Source organism: Triticum aestivum, chromosome 7D (assembly GCF_018294505.1).
Source record: "Triticum aestivum cultivar Chinese Spring chromosome 7D, IWGSC CS RefSeq v2.1, whole genome shotgun sequence".
Classification (NCBI taxonomy): domain Eukaryota; kingdom Viridiplantae; phylum Streptophyta; class Magnoliopsida; order Poales; family Poaceae; genus Triticum; species Triticum aestivum.
The window spans coordinates 570,973,277-570,993,909 of NC_057814.1; the positions used below are offsets into that span (position 1 = coordinate 570,973,277).

Sequence of the window (20,633 nt, forward strand, 5' to 3'; positions counted from 1 at the left end):
TGTAGTGGATGGCCATAGATGACATGCCAGCTCCATATAGCCATCAACTGGCAGTACTATTAATCATGCTCTTAAAAGGAGATTAGTACTATAGTAGCACTATGTGGAAGTACCAGTAGTTGGTTAGACACAACAAGCAAGGACCTGCTCTGCAGTGAATTAGCAGACCTAATCTGAAATGAAGCTGCGACCTTTGTGTGGAGTAGGGACAGAAGCATGCATGCATCTCCAATTAATTGGGTCATGCATGCATAATTGTTCGCAATGTTGGACCGTCTGCTGACAGATCTCAACTTATTTCAGATTTCAGACAAGTGAAGCTTCACATACAGCGAGTGCGTGTAGCCGTGTACATGTAGTCTGAAAGAAGAAACTTCACACCAAGTGAGACAAGTCCTGACCTAGTGACCTTGGCATCTTAATGAGCTTGTGAGCAGATGCATTATTGCACTCACATTCACTTTCTGTGCCCTTTGATAATGTGGGTACAGTCGATTGTTTTAAGCCGGGAACTCCGGAGCGGACGGAACCATGCAGGTCCCTGCCGGTGACAGGTACGGCCTTCCAGGACGACGACAGCGAGCGAGCGACGAGGAGGAGGCGGTCAAGGAAACGAGAGATTATCTTCTCTCTCTGCTGAGACAGGTTAGAGCCAGATATATCATTTTGTGGTCATTAGAGATTACGACTCTGATTGCTGGGCAGTCATGTTGTGGTCATTAGAGTTTATACTCGTGCGGCAAACACGGGAAATCATTTTGCGGCATGTTGAGATTGTCCGCTTGATCGTGTGATTTATAAGCAGTGTTGATCAGTTAGGACTGTGATAAGCAGTGTTGATATACCCTGTGCTTTGGAAGATAATATATACTCCCTCTGTTTGAAAAAGCTTGTTCTAAGCTTGTCCCTCAGATGAATATATCTAGCACTAACATTTATTTAAGGACAAACTTTTTCGGATGGAGGGAGTACATGGTGTCACCAAGCTGTCCTATACGATTCGTTAGCACAGAGGCCTGGTAGTTGAAGTTGGGTTTACTTTTACTGCATTTCTGTGCTTGTTATCTTCCCTGGTCCTGTTATGCCTGTGCAAAGCGAGCTTTGAGTGGGGTGTAGATTTGGACAGAGCGGCGCCGCAAAGGAAGCAAGCTTTCACACTCGAAGTCAATACTGTTTGACATTTAGTTAGTGGCTCTTTTTGCCGTATGAATTATGGAGGTGGGTAACTAGCCATGTGGCGGATGATTCAAATGTGTAAAAAGTTGCACCTGAAACAATTGCTTTCGGGTAGAAAGTAAAAAGAGGCTATAATCCGATTGTCAAATTTTCCTTTTGGGGGCAAAAATGGCAAGTGCAGTTCTCTACTCTGTTACTCTATCCATTTTCACATCTGAGTGATGTTTTAGATATTGACTTGGTCTCGAAGATATAACCTTTGACCACTAAGCCTGTTTGCTTGGGGGATATTAGAGGTTGGAAATGGCAATTTAAGGGGCACGTGACATATAATTCTTTGTTTGGTTGGAGGGTAATTAAGGGAATTGAGGTGGGATGGGAAAAACAAATTAAGGAGGCCAATTCACACGTATCTCTTCACACTGGGTACCGCCCCAGCCGGGCTGGGTTAAGTTGAACACGGATGGGAGCTACATAGCGGCCACAGATGCGGCGGGAGGAGGTATGATCCTGCGTGATGACAGAGGCGAGATCATCTACAACGCATGTAGGGAGCTACGTACATGCGACAACGCTTTAGAGGTGGAGCTAGAAGCGTGCAGAGAAGGCTTGGAGCTGGCCTTGCACCGATCTAACCTACCTATTCTGGTTCAGTTGGATAGCGCGGAGACGGTGTCGATGATTACAGCACGCGAGATGGATAGATCGTCACATCGTGCACTTATAAAGGAGATTCGTAGGTTGGCTGGAAGCGATGCTAGGGAGATCTCTTTTACTCTTTGTAGCCGTCTGCAGAACAGGATTAGTCATGAGCTGGCCGCCTATGGCCGTAGCACTCCGCGCACAGTAGTCTGGCTTACTGCCGGGATGGACTTTGTTGTAAACCTGGCTCTCGCTGAGAAGCCTCCTTGAGTAATGAGAATTCCTTTTTCCCCGAAAAAAAATACATGTGGGAAGTTATTTTCTCTCAAATTCCCTTTACTAATTCACACCACACACCAAACATGGGATTGAGACTAAAATTCAACTTTCTTACGGAGACCCCCGCTCGGCCCCGTGTCGCCCCCCCCCCCCCCCCCCCCCGCCGCGGGCAAGAACCCTAGCCACCGCCCCCAGACCCCATCCTCCTTCCCTCCCGCCGCCGCCGGCGGCGGCGGCGGGATCTTCCCTCGCCTCCCTGGAGCAAGGCCGCGGGGGGCTCTTCTTCAATCAACGGCGGACTTCGGTGGCCGGTGCGTCGGGCGGGGCGCGCTGGCAGGCGTCGGTGAGTGGCGGCACTGCTGCTGGCCGGTGCAGGCGTGTCGCGGTGGAGCGCGCGTGCTGGTGGCAGCACGACGTTCGCTTCGTGGCGGGGTTCGGCCCGGTCAGATCTGCGCTGGCCGGAGATGGGGGTGGCGGCCGGAGCTCAGCAAGAGCCATGGCGGTGCGGCGGGCCTTGTAGGAGTCGGCAGCGAGGCGAGGGTGCGGCTGGCTGGTTGCGGCGCCGTTCGGTGGCAGAAGTGCGAGTCCGCGGCCAGTTTGGAGTCGGCGCTGTGAGGCTCGGCCGAGATGGAGTCTTGGCGAGCAGCGAGCGGCCGGCCACTTCTGTTCGGCGTGATGAGCAGGGATGCTCTTCCGACGGTGCAGCCTGGCTTCGTCGAGATGCGGGTACAGTCGTCGCAAGGCTGTCCCTTGGAGTGGGCGATGGCTGTTGCGGGCGGCCTGGACTTGCCGGAGGTGCGGAGAAGTTGCGGTTCCTGTCGAGGCGGGGTTGTTGATGGTGTGGCTGGTGTTCCCCTTGCTGTGCGTCCGGTCGATGGCCCTCGGCTTGGCAGCTACGTCGGCAAAGTGCTGCGGTGGCGGCGGTGTGAAGCTTCTGGGACGGTGTTGCCCAATTCTAGATGGTGTGGTGAGGTGCGACGCGCGGATAAAAATCTTGCACGGCTTCCGTCGGGCCGGCGGCGATGGCACCCGCGGATGCCATTCCCCTCCTTGGAGGCGTCGTTGTGATGTGCTCGTCACCTCCCTCACTCGCCTGGAGTTGTGGTTGTCTCCGGGCGAAAGCCTCGATTCGGTTGGATCGACACAATGGCGGCGTCTTCGACGTCGTTTCTCTGCTGGGAGCATTGTGTTTGGAGACATGGCCGGCTCCTCGTCGCTCTCCTCCGGTGTTCGCCGCTGTCCTCCTTGATCCTCTGCGGCGCTATGTACGCCCGTCGCCGGTGTGTCCAAGACGGCGACTTTCTCGGACCGGATCGAGTCCTACCAACCACTTGCCACTTCCTCTTAGGCGATAAGGGTGGATGGTGCGTCGACAAGTGAAGCTCTGCGGAAGTTGGTGTTCTTCGGAGATGTTCGGCGTCGGTCGAGACGCGACGCTGAGTTTCGATTAGGATAGGTCCTTTGTGTTGTAGCTTGCTTTGCGGTGTTGTGCTATGCTCGTTGTTCGCAGCGAGTGTAGTTTCTTGTAACTTAAATTCTGCCTTCTATAAAGCTATGTACGCCAAGGCGTACTCTCAAAAAAAGAGTAAAATTCAACTTCGCACGCCTAATCCCCTACTAAACTCCCGCGTGTAAACTCCCATTCTCTTTCCTCATTCTAGCCAAACATGCTAAGGCATTTCCAATGCAGACCCTCAAAACGACGTCTGAAAGCATCGAACCAAGTTGTCCGGACATTGTTCAATGTAACCGACATTCTGGATCTTCGCCATGTAGGACTCATACACCCCGGCCCAGCCAAAACCGAGGTTGGCCTGCACATTTTGCGGCGGTGCCGCATAGACCCGTACAAAAAGTTGCCAAAAGCCGACGAAGGTGGGGGTCTAGAGGAGGTGGCTGCCCGGAAGATCAACTCGGCAACACAACAAGCCCGCCGCCTCAAAGTGAAGGCAAAGGACGGGGTGGCCGGCAAAAAGAAGGGCGGGAGCGGGGGCGGGGACGGGTACAGGTGTCTGGTGGGACCTAGAACGCAAGGCACCGCCTCCGTCCATGCACACGCCGCCCTAGTAGGACCAATATCAGCCTCCCTGCTTCTACGCCGCCAAGCAACTCGGCCGGCACTCCCCGGCCTCTGCCGTCGGGCACGTGTGTATTGCGTCGACGTCAACGCGGCGCTGCCCCATTTCGTCGAATAGGCATCGCCGCAACTTATCCGTTGCGGATGTCGGGTGTGGATCAGCTCGGTGCCCGCTCTTTTTTTTGCTTCTCTCAACTAGGCGAGCCAACGTATGACAGCGCAGACAGGCACTTGTTTGAGATGATCCACGACGGAGGCGGAGGCTGAGGCTGGTTCGAGGACGGACAAGTGGATGACTCGGAGTTGAAGATCCACGCCTAGCAGATGGGCACGCACACCCAACGACCGGAATCGTACATCGGGCATCCAAAGCAGGACAAGTACGACGAGGATGGCCTTGATCCAGAGGATTGGCGTACCGATCCAAAGAAGAAGGGTAGAGAAAAATGCTTCAAAATGCAGGTGGACGAGTTTGTTGTGCAATGTGTAGTTGGCCGGTAACCTGAATCTGGTCCATGGCAGGGAGCAAAAGGGCGCAACATTTTGGTCCAATGGCCATTCTTGGTTCCATGAGCACAAGAATCTCTAGCCCTATTGTGACGAACTCATCCGCAATCATGGGACAAAGTCTCTCAACCATCAAGGGTACATCATCCAAGAGGCGGTGAGCAAGTATTGTGATTTACAGTTCGGGGGGAATGTAATTGTCCTAAAAAAACGTGACCTAGTGCCCTTATTTATTCCTAAATTTATTTTTAGCATTTTTGGCGATGTGCGTTGAGTGTGAGGAGATGTTTCCGTCAACTACGGGGCACTTTGGTGACCTAGTCAAAAACCCGAAGATAATATACCGGCTCGGTTTCTTAGACGTGCTCATAGAGGTAGGCTGTGCGTTTATAGCGATGAGTCTATACGCGTCTATATGAGCGCGTTATTAGTCTATACTGTGTTAAGAAAAAGAAAGGGATAAAATTTAAGTTGGATTCTTTCGATCTACGTTATTCTTCATCGGCGGTGGTTGCTGTTCTGGTGCGCTGGTCCTATGGGGCCTTAGCACGACGACTTTCTGACTGTCTACTACAACAAGTTGTGCCCGACTCCGGCGAGGGAGGGATGATGACGGTGGCGCGCCTTCGGCTCACTTCAGTGCCTGTAGTCGTCGCTAGATGGTCTACGGATCTGGATGTATTTTTTATTATTTCTGATATTCGTTGTATGACATGATTGAACATGAATAGATCGAAAGTTTTTTTTTTTAAAACAGCAGCAGCAGCGGCTGGGCATCATCATCGTCGTGTCGCGTCGACCCCGCGTGCAGTTTGTTTCCTTAACCAAAACACCAGGCAAGGCAGCGCGACAGATTCTCCTCGGCTGGCCACGGCCGGGCCGCCGGTTCCTGTCTGTCACCCCTGCGGAGCAGGGCGCCGTACTGTCGACGACGGCGACCCCAACGGCGACAGCGGATAACACGCCTCCGCTCCACTTGCGTGCGCGTTTCAACTCTCCGTTCAACCTCATCTTGACGTGAAAGAAAGAAAGGAAGGAAAAATACGAGATCCGGCGGTGGGGCCGGCCGGAGATCTGAGCGCGACGGAGGAATCCTCAGCCGATCGGCGTGGGGACGCGATGCCCCGAATCGCCGGAGAAAAGACCGGGCGGTGCTGGTGCGCGCATGTCACCGGGCATTTCCCCCCTCCATCGTCTACATGGAGATGGATGCGTGCGTGCAACCATGATGCACGCCGCCGCCGCTTTCCGCCACCACGTGTGCCGTCGACAGCGACCGGAGATAAACCCCCACCGAGGTGAGGTTCGTCGTACTAAGAGGCGACGATGCACGGCGCCCCTTGGGAGGAGCATCGAGCCAGGTGGGCGATAGATGGATAGATAGACCGATGGCGTGACGGATACCTGGGGAATGGATCGGGAGCACCACGAAGAAATGGATGGGAGCGTGATGGACAGATGGATGGAGGGGCATCACATCACATCGCATCACATCATCCATCTTTCCTATTCTCCTAATTTCAAAAGAGAAATCCTCAGTCTTTGCAACGCAATTGGCACAAGGGGATGAGTGAGTCTGATGGGACCTGTAGCCCTCACATGGTGGGGTGCCGCTCTGCTCTGGTGCTGGTCCAGCTCCACGCGTGCAAAGCCAAAGCCTCAAAAGGGAGGGAATGATGGGGTGGATGCCTACATACATACATTCCTCTTCCCCCAAAGGTGGCCTCTGTCCATCCATCTTTGGGCCTATCCACCCCACCCATGGACCAAGGTCCTGCACAACAGAGCGTTTCTACATCTACAGGTAAATAAATGGACATGCCACTTCTGATTGGCAAATGCCAGTAACAGCAAATGGTGGCAACTCCAGGGTGCTACTCATCTGGAACTGGAAGTGAGGCCATGAAGATCAATGCACTCTACTAACTGAACTCTGGTGTATTGCCATTGATGCATGTGGAACCCAAAAATGCAATGTCAATGCAGAACATGAACAAGACAGGCAATCGCAACAACGACAAGGGAATTGATGACTAGAGAGCCTACATTCACAGGATTAGCAAGTAGGAGTATTCCACAGAAGAGAGTTTTGGCAGGCTTACCAAAAGGGGGGGTTTACGGATCACGGTACAGTTCCTACTTCTTCTTAACATGAGATCACATGGCATGATTATTAGACGGTAGTACATGACTTAAAAGAGCTAGGAATGGTCTATGTGCTTGCTTTCCAGTTCCGGGGTCTCGAAAACTAGGAGAGAAAGGGAAAAAAGGCTGCAGAAACATACGCGGCGAAGCTAGCTTAAGCCGAGGCCTTCGCCTCGCCTCAGAACACCATTTCTTCAGAACTCGACTTCGACCGAGCCGACCGACGCGATCCCGGTGCTCAGGCTCCTCGACTCCTGCCTGCTCGCGTAGTCGTCGCAGCTGCTACCGCCGCCGCCGCCCAGCCTCTTCCCGGGGGCCGAGCTCAGCAGCTCCAGGCCCTGCTTGCCCATCTGCTGCACCTCCTGCGGGGACAGGATCTTTATGCAGGACACGCTGTTCACGAACTCCCTGCAGAGTTGGAAGGCGCGGCACTACTGTTAAAGAACAGCATGCAAAATGAAGTGACACAGATCATCGTCGGGGCGGTCAAGGAACTTACTGCCAAGGGTCGTCGCCGACCAGAAGGACGTCCTCCTCCCGGTCGACGAATACAAGCTGCCAGCCTGATCTCATAGGGTCTTCCAACTGGCCCTCAAGGCCAAATAGGCGCCCCAGGTCCCTACGTAGTTCATGGTAGTTGCTAAACTTGGTGATATCAAGCGACCTTCCATAGGTTCCAGATTTGTAAACCTGTTTGATGTTCACGTGGAGAAAAAAAACACATCAAATGCGGTAATGGACAATTTACCAAAATATCAGAGTATTCTTTTTCTTGCATCTAGTTGTAGTGTGCGGTCAATGCTCCAAAAGTTGAGTAAAAATAGCACCAGGTGTGTTTCTACCAATTTTAAGGCATGTCTTTCTATTGATAGTCAAGAAATCGGCAAAACGGACAGTAGCTATATATTGTTAAAGAAGCAACATAGTTTCACGGAAATAAGCAAGATAGTTTCAGGGAAGAAGTAACATGATTGTGTGTCGTATCGAGAAAGCAACTCACCTTCACAAAGGTTGCAGGTGGTTGATTCACTTGATCAGGAGTGTGTGAACATGGCACATATCCCGACTCATCCAAGCATCCTGAACTGTTTAGTGTCTGATCCAAGGAGAAATCATGTTGAGAAGGGCTCAGAAAATTGGAAGTGGAATAGGGAATTGCCGTCGAATCATTCTCGTCATGAAGACCTCCTTGCATCAGAAGTGAGTGTGAGTCTATATTAACGCCGAACAAAAGATGGTTTTGAGGATCAGAGCTCCCATCTTGATCCACCAAGCAACCTCTTCCAGGAAGTGGCGCCAATGCAGAGCTTTGAGGTATGCTTGGTGGTGTTGAGGATAGCTGTTCCATGTGCGGTGTAGACTGAGGCCGAGAAGGAATCAGAGACTCCACTGCAACTCGCTTTGACGACCATGAGTCAGGGACAGGTACCGCAGTAGGCCTTGACATACTTAGGTGTGAAGCTGTTTCTGATGAGAATGGCCCCAATGTATTATGCATGGTGGGGGCACCGGATGGGGACAATGAGCTCATATTCGTGTCCGAAAAGCTCTGAGGCTGCGAAAACGGTGAGGCTGTTTGCAGTGCTGCAGGAGATGACTGAGGACCTGGGGAGAGTTGAGAATATGCTGGCTGGTAGTTTGCCATATTCTTCTGTTGTTGCATATGCTGATGTTGAGGGACTTGCATACCCTGTGATTGCTGCTGATTTGATTCTTGTTGTTGGAGAAGCTGTGGCTTCTGCTCATTGAAGGACTGGCAACGTTGGAGCTGCTGTTGAAGGAACTCAGAGTGAGCCTGGCCTTGGATAGTGGTGCCATTCATGTTTTGAAGGTATGACTGCTGCTGAAACTGAGGTTGCATTTGCTGCAAAATCTGGCTTTGCAGAAGCGGCGTAGCTCTACCAACCATGTTTTGTGGCTGCTGGAACTGCAACATCGTGGGAGACATCTTTGTTGGGTCCTGGAACGCAGCCGCAGCCATCGTTTGGTAAATGTCAGGCTGTAGACCAAGCAACGACGCATCCAGCCTTGGCTGCATCCAGGGATTCATACCAGCACCACCGAAATTCAGCGACTGGAAGCCAGGGTTTGCGCTATCTCGAAGCCACATGAGCGAGGAAGTCAAGTCATCGTCCTTACCACCTACAGAAAGAGATAGATAATGTATAACACTCCATACTGAAAGCATACTACACAATTATTCAAGCATAGCTATTTACGAATGCTAGTTAAAGACCAGCTGTCCATCATACCATGCAGAGAAGGCAAGCCTGTTGGCCAAGGTCGCTTCAGTCTAAGAGGAAAAGGAGTAGGATACATCGGGAAAGTTGTCAGGGGTTCAATCTCCCAAAGTGACACCCTTGGCTGTCTCTCTCCAGCAGTTGATTCATCCCAGCCAACCTGCATTTTTCATAGACAAACTTTTCTGTCATGCTAAACTGTGAGGTTGGTACGAAGAAAGAGCAAGCAATATCTATAGGAAGTCATCTTGTCTAACAAAAACTTTGCATGATACTCCCTCCGTAAAGAACTATAAGAGCGTACAGAGGGAGTACATGGTAAACAACAGGCGATGTTCATGTACAGACTTGACTGGAGGCAATAACAATTGCTAGCCCATAAATATACCTTTACAGAGCGCCAATGTGAGTTTGGCCAACGAACAGCATCAAGATCACTAATTCCTGTAATTGTCCCCATGTATCTGAAAAATAAGAATAATCAGTCTGGTTAGACAGCTTAATGATTTTTAGGTAAGACTGCTAATAGTTAATACCATTTCTTGCTGCAACTTGTCTAGAATAAAATATGAAAAGCACATCAAAGTTTAATTTGGCATACCTCCTAACACTTGATTCTTCTGTCTCAAAAAGCATCCTGAAACGCATCCCCACCGATATACGGGTATGATACACGGCTTTTACATACTTGGCAAGTGGTATAACAAACTCACAAGGACTGGCTCTGCACAAACAGAAGGGTTTAAACTTAAAGCATTCAGAAAGGAAAAGCACCAAACAAACATATGCATACAATTTTTTTTACCTTGGGTTATAAAAGATTGTAAACCGGCTATTTGTTGAAGCAGCATGAGCAGCTGCAGCAAGAAGACCAATGTGCATGCTGTCGCTAGATAGGACTGAAGATGGCATGACAGTTTGTGGCCGAGTTGCCCGGCGAATTCCCAGAAGAAGCTGATTGTTGTCATTCCTGGAAATTCAAGGGGATACACAAATTTGACCAATGAAAATTTGTGTGCTGGAGTAGACATCGAGGAGAGAGGGATGCCTAGTTATCATCTGAGTGTTGGAACAATGAACATACCAGATAAATAGGACAGAGTCCCCAGCGACAAGTCTCTTTGCACTTACAAAGACACTCCAGCCTGTAGTGAGAAGATGCCGCTTTGGCTGACCTGCAAAATAAGAGCTTTTCAGTAACCTTCTTCGTTCTCTTAACTCTTAAGATAAACCTTCACCGGGGGGAAATTGAGTAAACAGAAGGAGTCATGCTTGACATTGTTCCCTGACACAATTTTTCAGAAGATATCAGAAAATGAGAACTACTCACCGCGAAAGATGTGACGGAATTTCCACTCATTGCCATGAAGATCTTTTGCAAACAACTCCTGTGCTGGAGGCTGCATAGTGAAATCCTACAAAGAGTTACAGGCAAGTTAGAAGAAGAGTTGATGATTCGGTTCACTCCATGAAATCAAGTCAAATTCAAAAATCAAGCTGGAAAGTGTAGGGAAGCAGCACAGACCAGCGGAGGAAACACTTTCTCAGCTGCTCGCCGGGGAACAGAGAAGCCGCCATGCGTGCTTGTGTCACTCGCAGTTAATGTTTTGCAAAAATAATTCGTTGGCTGTTTGTTTGCAGTACCTAATTCAGCAGGTAGATACGGATCCTTGAGCTCTTGCTGAAAAGAGAAGCAAGCTAAAGTTACTCTCTTGGATACTGAGTTAAAAAAACTTGCACATGGCACATGGTAAATATGAATTACCGGGTTAAGTGGTTGCAAGGTCATCTGCGCATAGACCTCGTCCGTCTCCGCATCAGCCTGAAGGTAATAACAAAACCAATGATCAAACGAAAAGATACTAGCAGTGATATTACTTAGCTGGTAAAACTATGTGCTCCAAATCTCCACACTTACATGCATGGTCACATTGTGCAGCTGGCAGATAAGCTGTGGAGGCAAATTGGGATAGTTGGGGATCTGAGACTCGATCTCCTTATTCGTCGATGCGGCTACCTGAGACAGAAAATTCACCCAGTAAATAATCTACATAGACAAAGAAAGCAAACGGTTTCTGAGATAATTAAGCCAGATTTTTTCTGTTCGGCGATGGAGGTTAGGATTCAGGATCATGCAAAGTTCCTTGCACTGGAGGCAGAATTTTGCACCAACCTGCTCGCTGTGACCCTGTGGGAAGTACACCACCCTGCTGCCGACCGCGGGCAAGGAGACGAGCGGGCCAGCGCAAGCGTGCCATAGTTCCGAATTCAGGCACTTGTGCTCCTCAGCAGCTGTAATGGCAAAATCATTTGTGCAGAAGGCTTGTCAGCGTTGATTTTTAACAGATAATGATGGCTCTAGGGAGGGACAGTAACAACTCTGAATTCATATGCTGGTCTCAAGATTATTCAAGAAGGTGGGCGTGCAACGAAATGAACTTCTAATTAGTGGCCTAAGGTTATTAATTTCTTCTTCATCTTACATGAAAATCTGCAATTTTTCAGACGAAAATACACATATTTATTCCAGTAAAAAAATAACGAATTAACACATAGAGCAGGAAATTGGATGGGAAATAGGCGAGATTACACAACTGAAATTCCATTCTAAAAAATTTACTAGTACCGAACTGAAATTTCGCAGGCATAAAAGTACCCCCAAAACACACAAGAAGCATTTTCATGTAGTCGATTGCAGCAACCCCTAACAAATCCAAATATTACTCCAGACTCGAATTCGACGCATTGGGCTACGATGGCCTGATCACACGGCCATAATCAATCCGTCGAGAGAGCTTCCGAGGAAAAAATCACAAGCACAAACGAGAACAAGGCAGTACTGCTAGTCCCACAAACTCCAAATCACACGGACAGCGAATAAATGAAGAGCGAGGGCAGCAGCAGTAATGGGCGGCAGCCCACGGACGGGGCAGGAGACAGAAGAATACCGTACCTTCCGGCGACGGCGGCGCCTGGGCCGGGAGGACGGCGCCCGCCGGCGACGAGAGCCTCATTTTTTGTTGCGATGAAAAAGGGCAATCAGAGACCGATCTGATGAAGGGGGAGGCAGCAATAAAAGAGCGTGCGCGGGCGGAGGCGGGGGAAGGAAGGGAAGGGGAGAGCGGAGGAAAGATTCCTCCTTTTCAGGCCAAATCACAGCGCCTTCCCTAATAAACCCGTCGCTTTCCCGGCTCCTCCTCCTCCTCCTCGCCAACTCACTCGCCAGGGAATGGAATGGAATGGAAGGGACGGGAAGGGAGGGGAGTAGACCCCTTCTGCCGTGCGCAGTCACGCTTCCTAATCCTTCCTCCCCGGGAAATCACCGCGGGCGTTCCGCGCAAGTTGCCGCCTCCGAGGGCGGCAGAAACCCCGATCCCCGGGCGCCGGAATGCGCGGGGGCGCCGCCGTCACGGCAGCCGGAGCCGAGAAACAGTCGATCCGAGGAGCCGCCCAGTCGGATCTCGCGGCCGCGAGCTCCCGACGGCCTAACGCCGCGCGCCGGCCGCCGCCCCCCGGCAGATCCGAGCGCCGCCGCCGGAGAGGGGCATGCCCGCCGCCTCCTTTCTTGCTTGCTTCGGAGCTGCAGTTACAGCTGGTTGCTTGCTTACTTCGGACTGGCTTTGCTTTTCTTGGGCTCGGCTTGCTTGCTCCTTCCTCCTCTGGCTGCTTGCTTGCTCTGGCTCTGGCTGCTGCCGCCGCTGGCCTTGTTCTTGGGGTTTTAACCCCACGAGTGGTGCTAGCCGCTTTCCCCGGCCCCTCTCTCTCTCTCTTGTAAAATCGTGTACAGTACGTACGCCCGTTCGTTTTACTAAGCGACTTGGAAGTATACTTGTACTACAGTTGTGCAGGAGCAGGTACTGTATTTTTATAGCAGTGTGATGAGGCGTCCGCTCATGCTCCCCGGAATATGTGTGGCATGTGCAGTGAGTAAGCGTTCTCTGCATGTACGTGTACGATGTGCCCGCCTGCCTATGTGAGTGATGTGAACGTTTCCTCCCCAGTGGAGTGCTGCTGCTACTCAATTAATGGTGGTGTTTGTATTATTTGAAAAAAGCAGCTTTGCTGTGTTTCAGTTACATGGATTTTCATCCTCCTTTTTTTTTTACAAAAAATCGACCGGGTTGCACCGCGTGAATCCCAAAGAAATGGACGAACGGGTTTTGCTTCGGTACACCCCCTAAAAATTTGGGCGGATCTTAAACCATACCTAAAAAGGGTATTCTCGTACATTCACGATCATCTAATTCTAATACTTATCCCTTCAATGGATCAAACAAGAGATCAGAACAATTTAAACCTTTTTTTATTAAAGGGGTAGTAACATTTAATGTCCACCTTTAATCCGTATTGAAATCTGTAAAAAATTCTAGAGGGGTGTACTGAAGCAAAACTCAGACAAAATTGAACGGATTTAAGGGTAATAATTTTTCTACTTTGTGTGTCAAGATCAAAAGTTGAAATTGTAGAAATTTGCTACTGCTCAAATTCTGATTATAAAAGAATCGACACTCTAGATCATTAACTTATTACGGGTAAAAAAAAATCTACTTTGTGTGTCAAGATATCTATGTGAGTTGCTGCTCGGGGGTACAAACTTTCAACGTTATCATTGAGATATATTGAACTTTTTCTTCCTTCTGCTTTTTCTATGCATGAAAAATACAATAAATCTGCATAACTATGTATAGAACATTATATATTTTTAGGATTATGGTGTTTGCTTGTTTTCTCTTAAATAGCCGGGAACATGGAAAATAACTGCCTTGGTTTTAAAAGTACAGCGCCATCCATTTTCTCTACATTTTTGTTTGTAAATGGGTACATATGAACCTAAAATGGTAACTCGGTAAGGAAACACACGTCCATCCAGATTTGTAAGGCAGGCACATGATTTTATGTCTTCAATTTGCTTTTATTTGTCAATTTGCTTAACGAAACATGTGAATCATGCCACAAAAAATGTAAGTTTAGAAACTTCATTAATCCAATGGTGTACTTTTAGTGGCATAGAACACATGTTCGCTAGTCAAATTGGTCGTGGAGGTGCGAAGGACCCTGGCCCCTCACCGGCGGGAGGGACTCCACTCTCGTTTTTGTTTAGATTGCCGTCTTGGTTGGGGTTGTGTGGGGATGGCGATGTCCCCTGGTAGGAATAATATCTACCACGTCTGATACCTATCCCGATGGTGCGCCTACCATCATCGGAGGGCATCTACTGGTGTAGATCATGCGGTGTTGAGGATATAGACCTTAGAGTCACCCGCCAGAAGAGGCCGGGTTACTCTAATGGTCATTGCCAGAAGCCCGACGCCAAGCTTAAAGACGGTGGGCCGAAGACGGGCTTAAGACCCGGATATGGCTTAAGGCCCGTAGTTACAATCATTATTATGGTAGAACTTGTAGTGTAAGGCAAGAATAGTTAAGAGTCTGAGCCGGACACTCTTATGAGCCGGCCGGGACTTTGAGAGCTGCTGGGCGCCAGCCTCCCTATATAAAGCGACGACCCGGCAGAGGTTTAGGGACAGAAAAGATCTCGTCGAGAGCCGGGCATAGCAGTTAAGCTCCCTGGTCATCGAAACCCTAATCAAGACCACCGCAAACTGGACGTAGGCTTTTACCTTCACCGTAAGGGGCCGAACCAGTATAAACCCTTGTGTTCCTTGTCCCGCTTAACCCCTTCAAGCTTCCTAGTAGCGATGGCTCCACGACTAAGTCCTAGCTCAAGGACATATGCCGTGACAATTCCACGACAGTTGGCGCCCACCGTGGGGCCGGCGCACGGTGGATTTGAGTTCTTGAAGGGCGGCTTCGAAGGTCTCAAGGGATACGCTGTGGGCCGGATGACCAAGAGTCGTCGCGGCAAGCTCTACATCGACGATGCAAACTGGGGCCCCGACGCCGGCTCAATTGAGTATGGGTACCGGGTCCCCTTTGGCGGAATTCATGTTTTCATTGGCAAGATTGATGAGCCGGGCCCTGAGCCGGATCTCTGCGCCGATCTCATCGAGACGGCTCAGCGTGCACGACCCGCCCGGGCCCGGCCTGCCTTAAGGCATGCTTTTGTGGGGTGTATCCATGGAGGACTCTCTGATCGATCTGGATCTAGTGATGAGACGGCCGCCGGCTCTGACGGCGAGTCGTCCACCGATGAGTCAAACTCGGTGTATCAACTTCAAGATGGCAGGCTCATGGGTTGTTTCGATGGTGACAGTATTCCGGACCTATTTGAGCCGCCAAGCCGGGTGGGAATCTTTATGGCCGGTGCACAGCCTGTTCAGAACCCCGCTGCTGGAGCGGGAAACCCGGTGCCTTCTCCGGCTCAGGTGCTGATGGATCTCACGGACAAGATGACGACCCTGTTAACTGCCACGGTTGACCCGGCGGATCAAGCTCAGCATGATGCGGAGGTGGCACAGTTAAAATTGGATCTAGTGAAAGCTAAGGAGGATCTTGCAGCGGAAGGGATCAGGATGGTTACGGAGAGGGCGGCTCTCGATGCCCAAACTCAGTTGATCCAGGCGCAGTCCTTCCAACTCACGATGGATCAGAACGCGTCCAATGAGGTCATGAGAAGGAGGCATCAAAAGACCCAATCTCGGCTCCCTCCGGTTTACGATCCACGCAACCTCTTCAACACGCCAGGTGCAGGGTCTAGTAACCCACCAGGGGTCATAGTGCCCGGGTCTGGGCCCCCTATTCAGCCACGAGTGATGGGGCCTCCCCAGGTGCCCCCTGCCCCGCCTCAGTATGTGCCAACACCCCCGGGTCATCATAATAACCCGCTGGAGAACATGGTCGCTGCGGCAGCACGGCTGGCGGCTCTCCCAGTTGACGGCGACTCTCCGACGGCTATTGAAACCCGCTGGGTCAGGGAACTCCTTCAGACAGCACTGGCGCAGCAAGAGGCGTACTCCTACAGCCGGGATAGGATCCACTCGACCCCTCGTCCGGGCCGGAGCCCGAGTTACAGCAGGCACATGGTCTCAGCGACCGGCTCAAGTAACGTCCGACGCCATGACCCGCCCCCTGGCCATGGCCTGGCTTATAACGGAGCATGTCACACAGCAGACCAAGATAGAGCGCGGCAAGAGGCGGAGCAGGTGCCTCAATTGACGGCTTACCAGACCCCCTGGCTTATCCGACGACTTCCGTCGACGTGGGTATCCCTACCAGGACGGGAGGTGTCCCCTGTTTAGTGCCAGCTATCCGCAATGAACGTTTACCCAAGGACTTCAAAGGCCCTAGGAAGGTGCCCAACTACACGGCTGACTTACAACCCGCAGCCTGGATCGAGAGTTACGAGATGGCCATGGAACTACTGGAGGTCAGTGAGGCGGCAATGGCCAAGTACTTCACCATGATGTTGGATGGGACTGCCCGCACTTGGTTAAAAGGGCTACCACCGAATTCCATCGGGTCTTGGGCTGAGCTGAAAGCCCGGTTCATCCAAAACTTCAAAGATACATGTAGGCAGTCTATGTCAATTGTGGATTTGACTAACTGTAAGCAGCAGGAGGGTGAGTCTACGACACATTGGGTTCGCCGGGTTAAGGAGATCATACATTCGTCAGATAAGATGGATGCCGGCTCAGCAGTTTTAATGTTGGAGCAGAATTGTCGTTTTGTGCCCCTGAAGATGAAACTCGGGCGGCTTAAGCGCGACTGCAATGATATGGGTACACTGATGGCGGCTCTTGTCAAGTACGCCGATTCTGATGGTACCAAGGATCCCCCTTCAGATGATGAAAGGGCGGGGAAGGGAAAGAAGAATGGCAATGGCAAGGGTCCTCAGCATAACCCGGGGAACCAAGGAGGAGGCAAGCGCAAGGCTAATGGCAGCCTAGAGTTTGTAGCCAACGCCAGCGCACAAGGTAATAACCAGCGACGCAAGGGGAGGCCCCCTCCCCGAGGCGGCGGGTCAGGACCGACACTGGAGCAGCTGTTGAATGAGCCTTGTCCAAGGCATGGCTCTAAAGAGAAGCCAGCGACTCATCTATGGAAGGATTGTGCAATCATGAAGGCCTTTAAGAACTACAATGGCCCGGGCGGCGGCTCAAATTCTAATCCTCAGAACGGTCAAGGGGGCTTTAATCAGTAGTCTGGCCAGGGTCATCAACAGCAGCAGGGGGGTTATCAGACCAATCCAAAGCAGCTTAGCGGTGGACAGTATCATGTGTTTACCACCAGTCTGTGTAAGCGAGATCAGAAGCTTCATAAGAGGGCAGTAAATGCCGTTGAGCCGGCGGTTCCACGCTACTTGCGGTGGTCTGAACAGCCTATAGTGTGGAGTAGGGAGGATCACCCTCCCCGGGTGGATAATCCGGGTCACTTGGCCCTAGTAGTGGCTCCTCAGGTGGGAGGATATAAGTTCACTAAGGTGCTCATGGATGGAGGCAGCAGCATCAACATCCTCTATTATGAGACTTTCCGTCGTATGGGGTTGATTGATAAAAACCTCAGCCAGTCCAACACTATTTTCCACGGTGTGGTACCTGGTAAGTTGGCGTATCCAGTCGACAAGATTGAGTTGGAAGTGGCCTTTGGAGATGAGAACAACTATAGGGTGGAGAAATTGACCTTTGAGGTGGTCAAGATAAGAAGCTCATACCATGCTATGTTTGGACGGCCGGCTTACGCCAAGTTCATGGCACGGCCGTGTTATGTGTACTTACAGCTCAAGATGCCGGGTCACAATGGGACCATTACGGTTCACGACAGCCGGAAAGTGGCCCTGGAGTGTGAGGAAGGCGATGCAGCTTATGCAGAATCTATTTGTGCAACAGAGGAGTTGAAGTTTTACAAAGATAATGTTGACCCAACAGATATGACCTCTCTGAAAAAGCCAACTACGGAGAATGAGCCGGCGATGAAATTTAAGTCGGCTGATGAAACTAAGCTTGTTGATTTTGTTCCAGGAGATTCATCTCAGCAGTTTAGTATCAGTGCCAATCTGGATCCGAAATAGGAAAGCGCGCTCATCGAGTTCATCCGTGAGAATAGGGACATCTTCGCATGGAAACCTTCTGACATGCCAGGTGTACCTAGAGAACTCGCTGAGCACACTCTCAATGTTGATCCGAAATTTAAGCCGGTCAGGCAGTTCCTTCGGCGGTTTAATGGAGAGAGGCGGAAAGCTATTGGTGAAGAGGTGGCCCGGCTCTTGGCGGCCGGGTTTATTGTTGAAGTCTTTCACCCAGAGTGGTTAGCTAACCCGGTGCTCGTACTCAAGAAGAACGGCACTTGGCGGATGTGTGTAGACTACACGGACTTGAACAAAGCGTGTCCGGCTGATCCTTTTGCCCTTCCCCGTATTGATCAAATTATTGATGCTACGGCCGGTTGTGCCCGTTTAAGTTTCCTGGACGCTTATTCCGGATATCATCAGATTAAAATGGCAGTTAAGGACCAGGAGAAGACGGTGTTCATCACTCCCTTTGGAGCCTTCTGCTATGTGTCCATGCCCTTTGGACTCAAGTGTGCACAGGCCACTTATCAGCGTTGCGTGCAGAACTGTCTTCATAAACAGATTGGGCGCAATGTTCATGCTTATGTGGATGATATTGTGGTTAAGTCCATGAAGGAGGAAACCCTGATAGATGATTTGAGAGAAACCTTTGATAATCTCCGGGTCTACAAGATGATGCTTAACCCGGCCAAGTGTGTCTTTGGTGTTCCTGCAGGCAAACTCTTGGGTTTTTTGTTTTCTGACAGAGGCATTGAAGCTAACCCAGAGAAGATCAAGGCCATCACCTCCCTGGCTAAGCCGGCATGTATAAATGATGCAACGGACGCCGGGTTGTTGGGTGGAGGAGTTGCCCTCCGTGTTATGGAGCATCAACACTACTCCTAACAGGTCTACAGGTTTTACACCTTTCTTCATGGTTTATGGGGCAGAAGCAGTCCTCCCCAGTGACATCCGTCATGACTCACCCCGAGTGGCGGCTTACGTTGAGGCGGATAATGAACAGGCGCGCCAAGATGCTCTTGACTTGTTGGACGAACAGCGTGATGTGGCAGCAGCCCGTTCAGCGATTTACCAACAAGACCTGCGCCGTTATCATAGCCGCCGGGTTAAATCCCGGGTCTTCCAGGAAGGCGATCTCGTGCTCCGGCTCATTCAGGATCAAACAGATGCACACAAGCTATCCCCGCCTTGGGAAGGGCCCTTTGTGGTCAGCAAGAACTTGCACAACGGGTCATATTACCTCATTGACATTCGGGAGCACAAAGATTCACGTAAGTCGGAGGAAGAGACCCGTCGGCCGTGGAACATAGCTCAGCTTCGACCTTACTACACTTGAGCCACCGGCTCTCATAATGTACATTTTTCTCTCAGCCATGTATATATTACGATAAGCAATAAAGCAGGACCTCTGTCCCTTTTTCTCCTCCAAATGTGCACGTGTTGTTTTCATTGCAAGATTACATGATAACTTGAAGGGGGATCCGGCTTATGATCGTATTCGAATCTAGCCGTAGGCAATAAGGTCACTTGGGGGCTTCCTGTTCAAACATAGGTCGTATTCGAACCAAAGAGAACATAGCTGTCGATACCCATTTGATTGGCAAAGTGCCGAGCTCATTGGGGAGTTTTCTTTGATCATATTTGAATCTTAGTTTAACCCCTTTGGGAACCGACGTGGATCGTATTCGAATCAGCGTCGTTAAACAATTCTTAAAGTCATTTGGGGGCTTCCTATTCAAACATGGGTCGTATTCGAACCAAAGAGAACATAGCTGTCGGTACCCTCTTGATTGGCATCGCCACACCCACTGGGGGCTATATGATCGTATCCGAATCTTAGCTTAACCCCTTTGGGCCGGGTCTCTGGTTGTATTCGAACCGGAAGCCCCTAAGTTCTTCTGCTTCATTGAAGAGTTCTTCTGATCATTTCAAAGTGTGTACGGCCGGGTCTTGCTTGGCCGGTTTAAATTTTGATTTCCAGTGTTAGTTGAACATAATGGGTGTCATTAAGACAGGTACACCGGAGTTGAGGTACCAACCTTATTACCCGGGTTATCTAAACCGAAAATATGCTTGCAGGCCGCTAAGTGTGTTATCACGGCTATATTAAGGACATGATTAAGGGTCAATCTTTTTTGATTCATATCCGGGTTATATATCTAAAACCTATGATTCTCAGCGCGGTAAGCCGCCTAGAGACTTGCGATTTGTCCTTTTATGCAGGATAGTTCAAGGCAACTATTTGAGACTAAGGAGAATGAATGACCCGGAGAAATATCAAAGAGACAACTTCAATAGACTTCAGCATTCAATACGTGCACGATGGCACGGCAAAGATAAAGTGTTGGACCTACTCTATTACAAGACTCATCGAGTCCAAAAGGGTGGAGCATTGTTTGGTAAGCCGTCTGCAGAAGTTAAGACGCTTGCTGGGTTGAAGTCTCCGGCTCATCTCTTTCTTCTCCTCCGGCTGTTCCCAAGGTCTGGAAGGTCGACGACTTCCAGTCGATGCCGCTCAGCGCTTCGAATTGGGCTTCCTCGTCAATTAACCCAGCCGGGTAAATCTCCGGGGCGAAGGTGTGCTGACGAGCCGGCGGGATTA

The 20,633-nt window shown here is 50.4% G+C and overlaps 1 protein-coding gene across 1 annotated transcript; it reads right to left on the reverse strand.

Annotated features, from left to right (window-relative positions):
- Nucleotides 1-6,707: 6,707 nt before the first annotated feature.
- Nucleotides 6,708-12,844, reverse strand: LOC123169054 (auxin response factor 17). The gene is made up of 14 exons (XM_044586904.1): nt 12,020-12,844; nt 11,240-11,358; nt 10,985-11,083; nt 10,832-10,888; nt 10,592-10,747; nt 10,397-10,481; nt 10,151-10,241; nt 9,872-10,036; nt 9,668-9,790; nt 9,455-9,530; nt 9,079-9,226; nt 7,827-8,968; nt 7,326-7,516; nt 6,708-7,234 (listed from the first exon to the last, which is right to left on the reverse strand). Exons 1-14 carry the CDS (start codon nt 12,078-12,080, stop codon nt 7,021-7,023), a joined length of 2,727 nt encoding a protein of 908 aa, XP_044442839.1. The 5' UTR covers nt 12,081-12,844; the 3' UTR covers nt 6,708-7,020.
- Nucleotides 12,845-20,633: the final 7,789 nt, after the last annotated feature.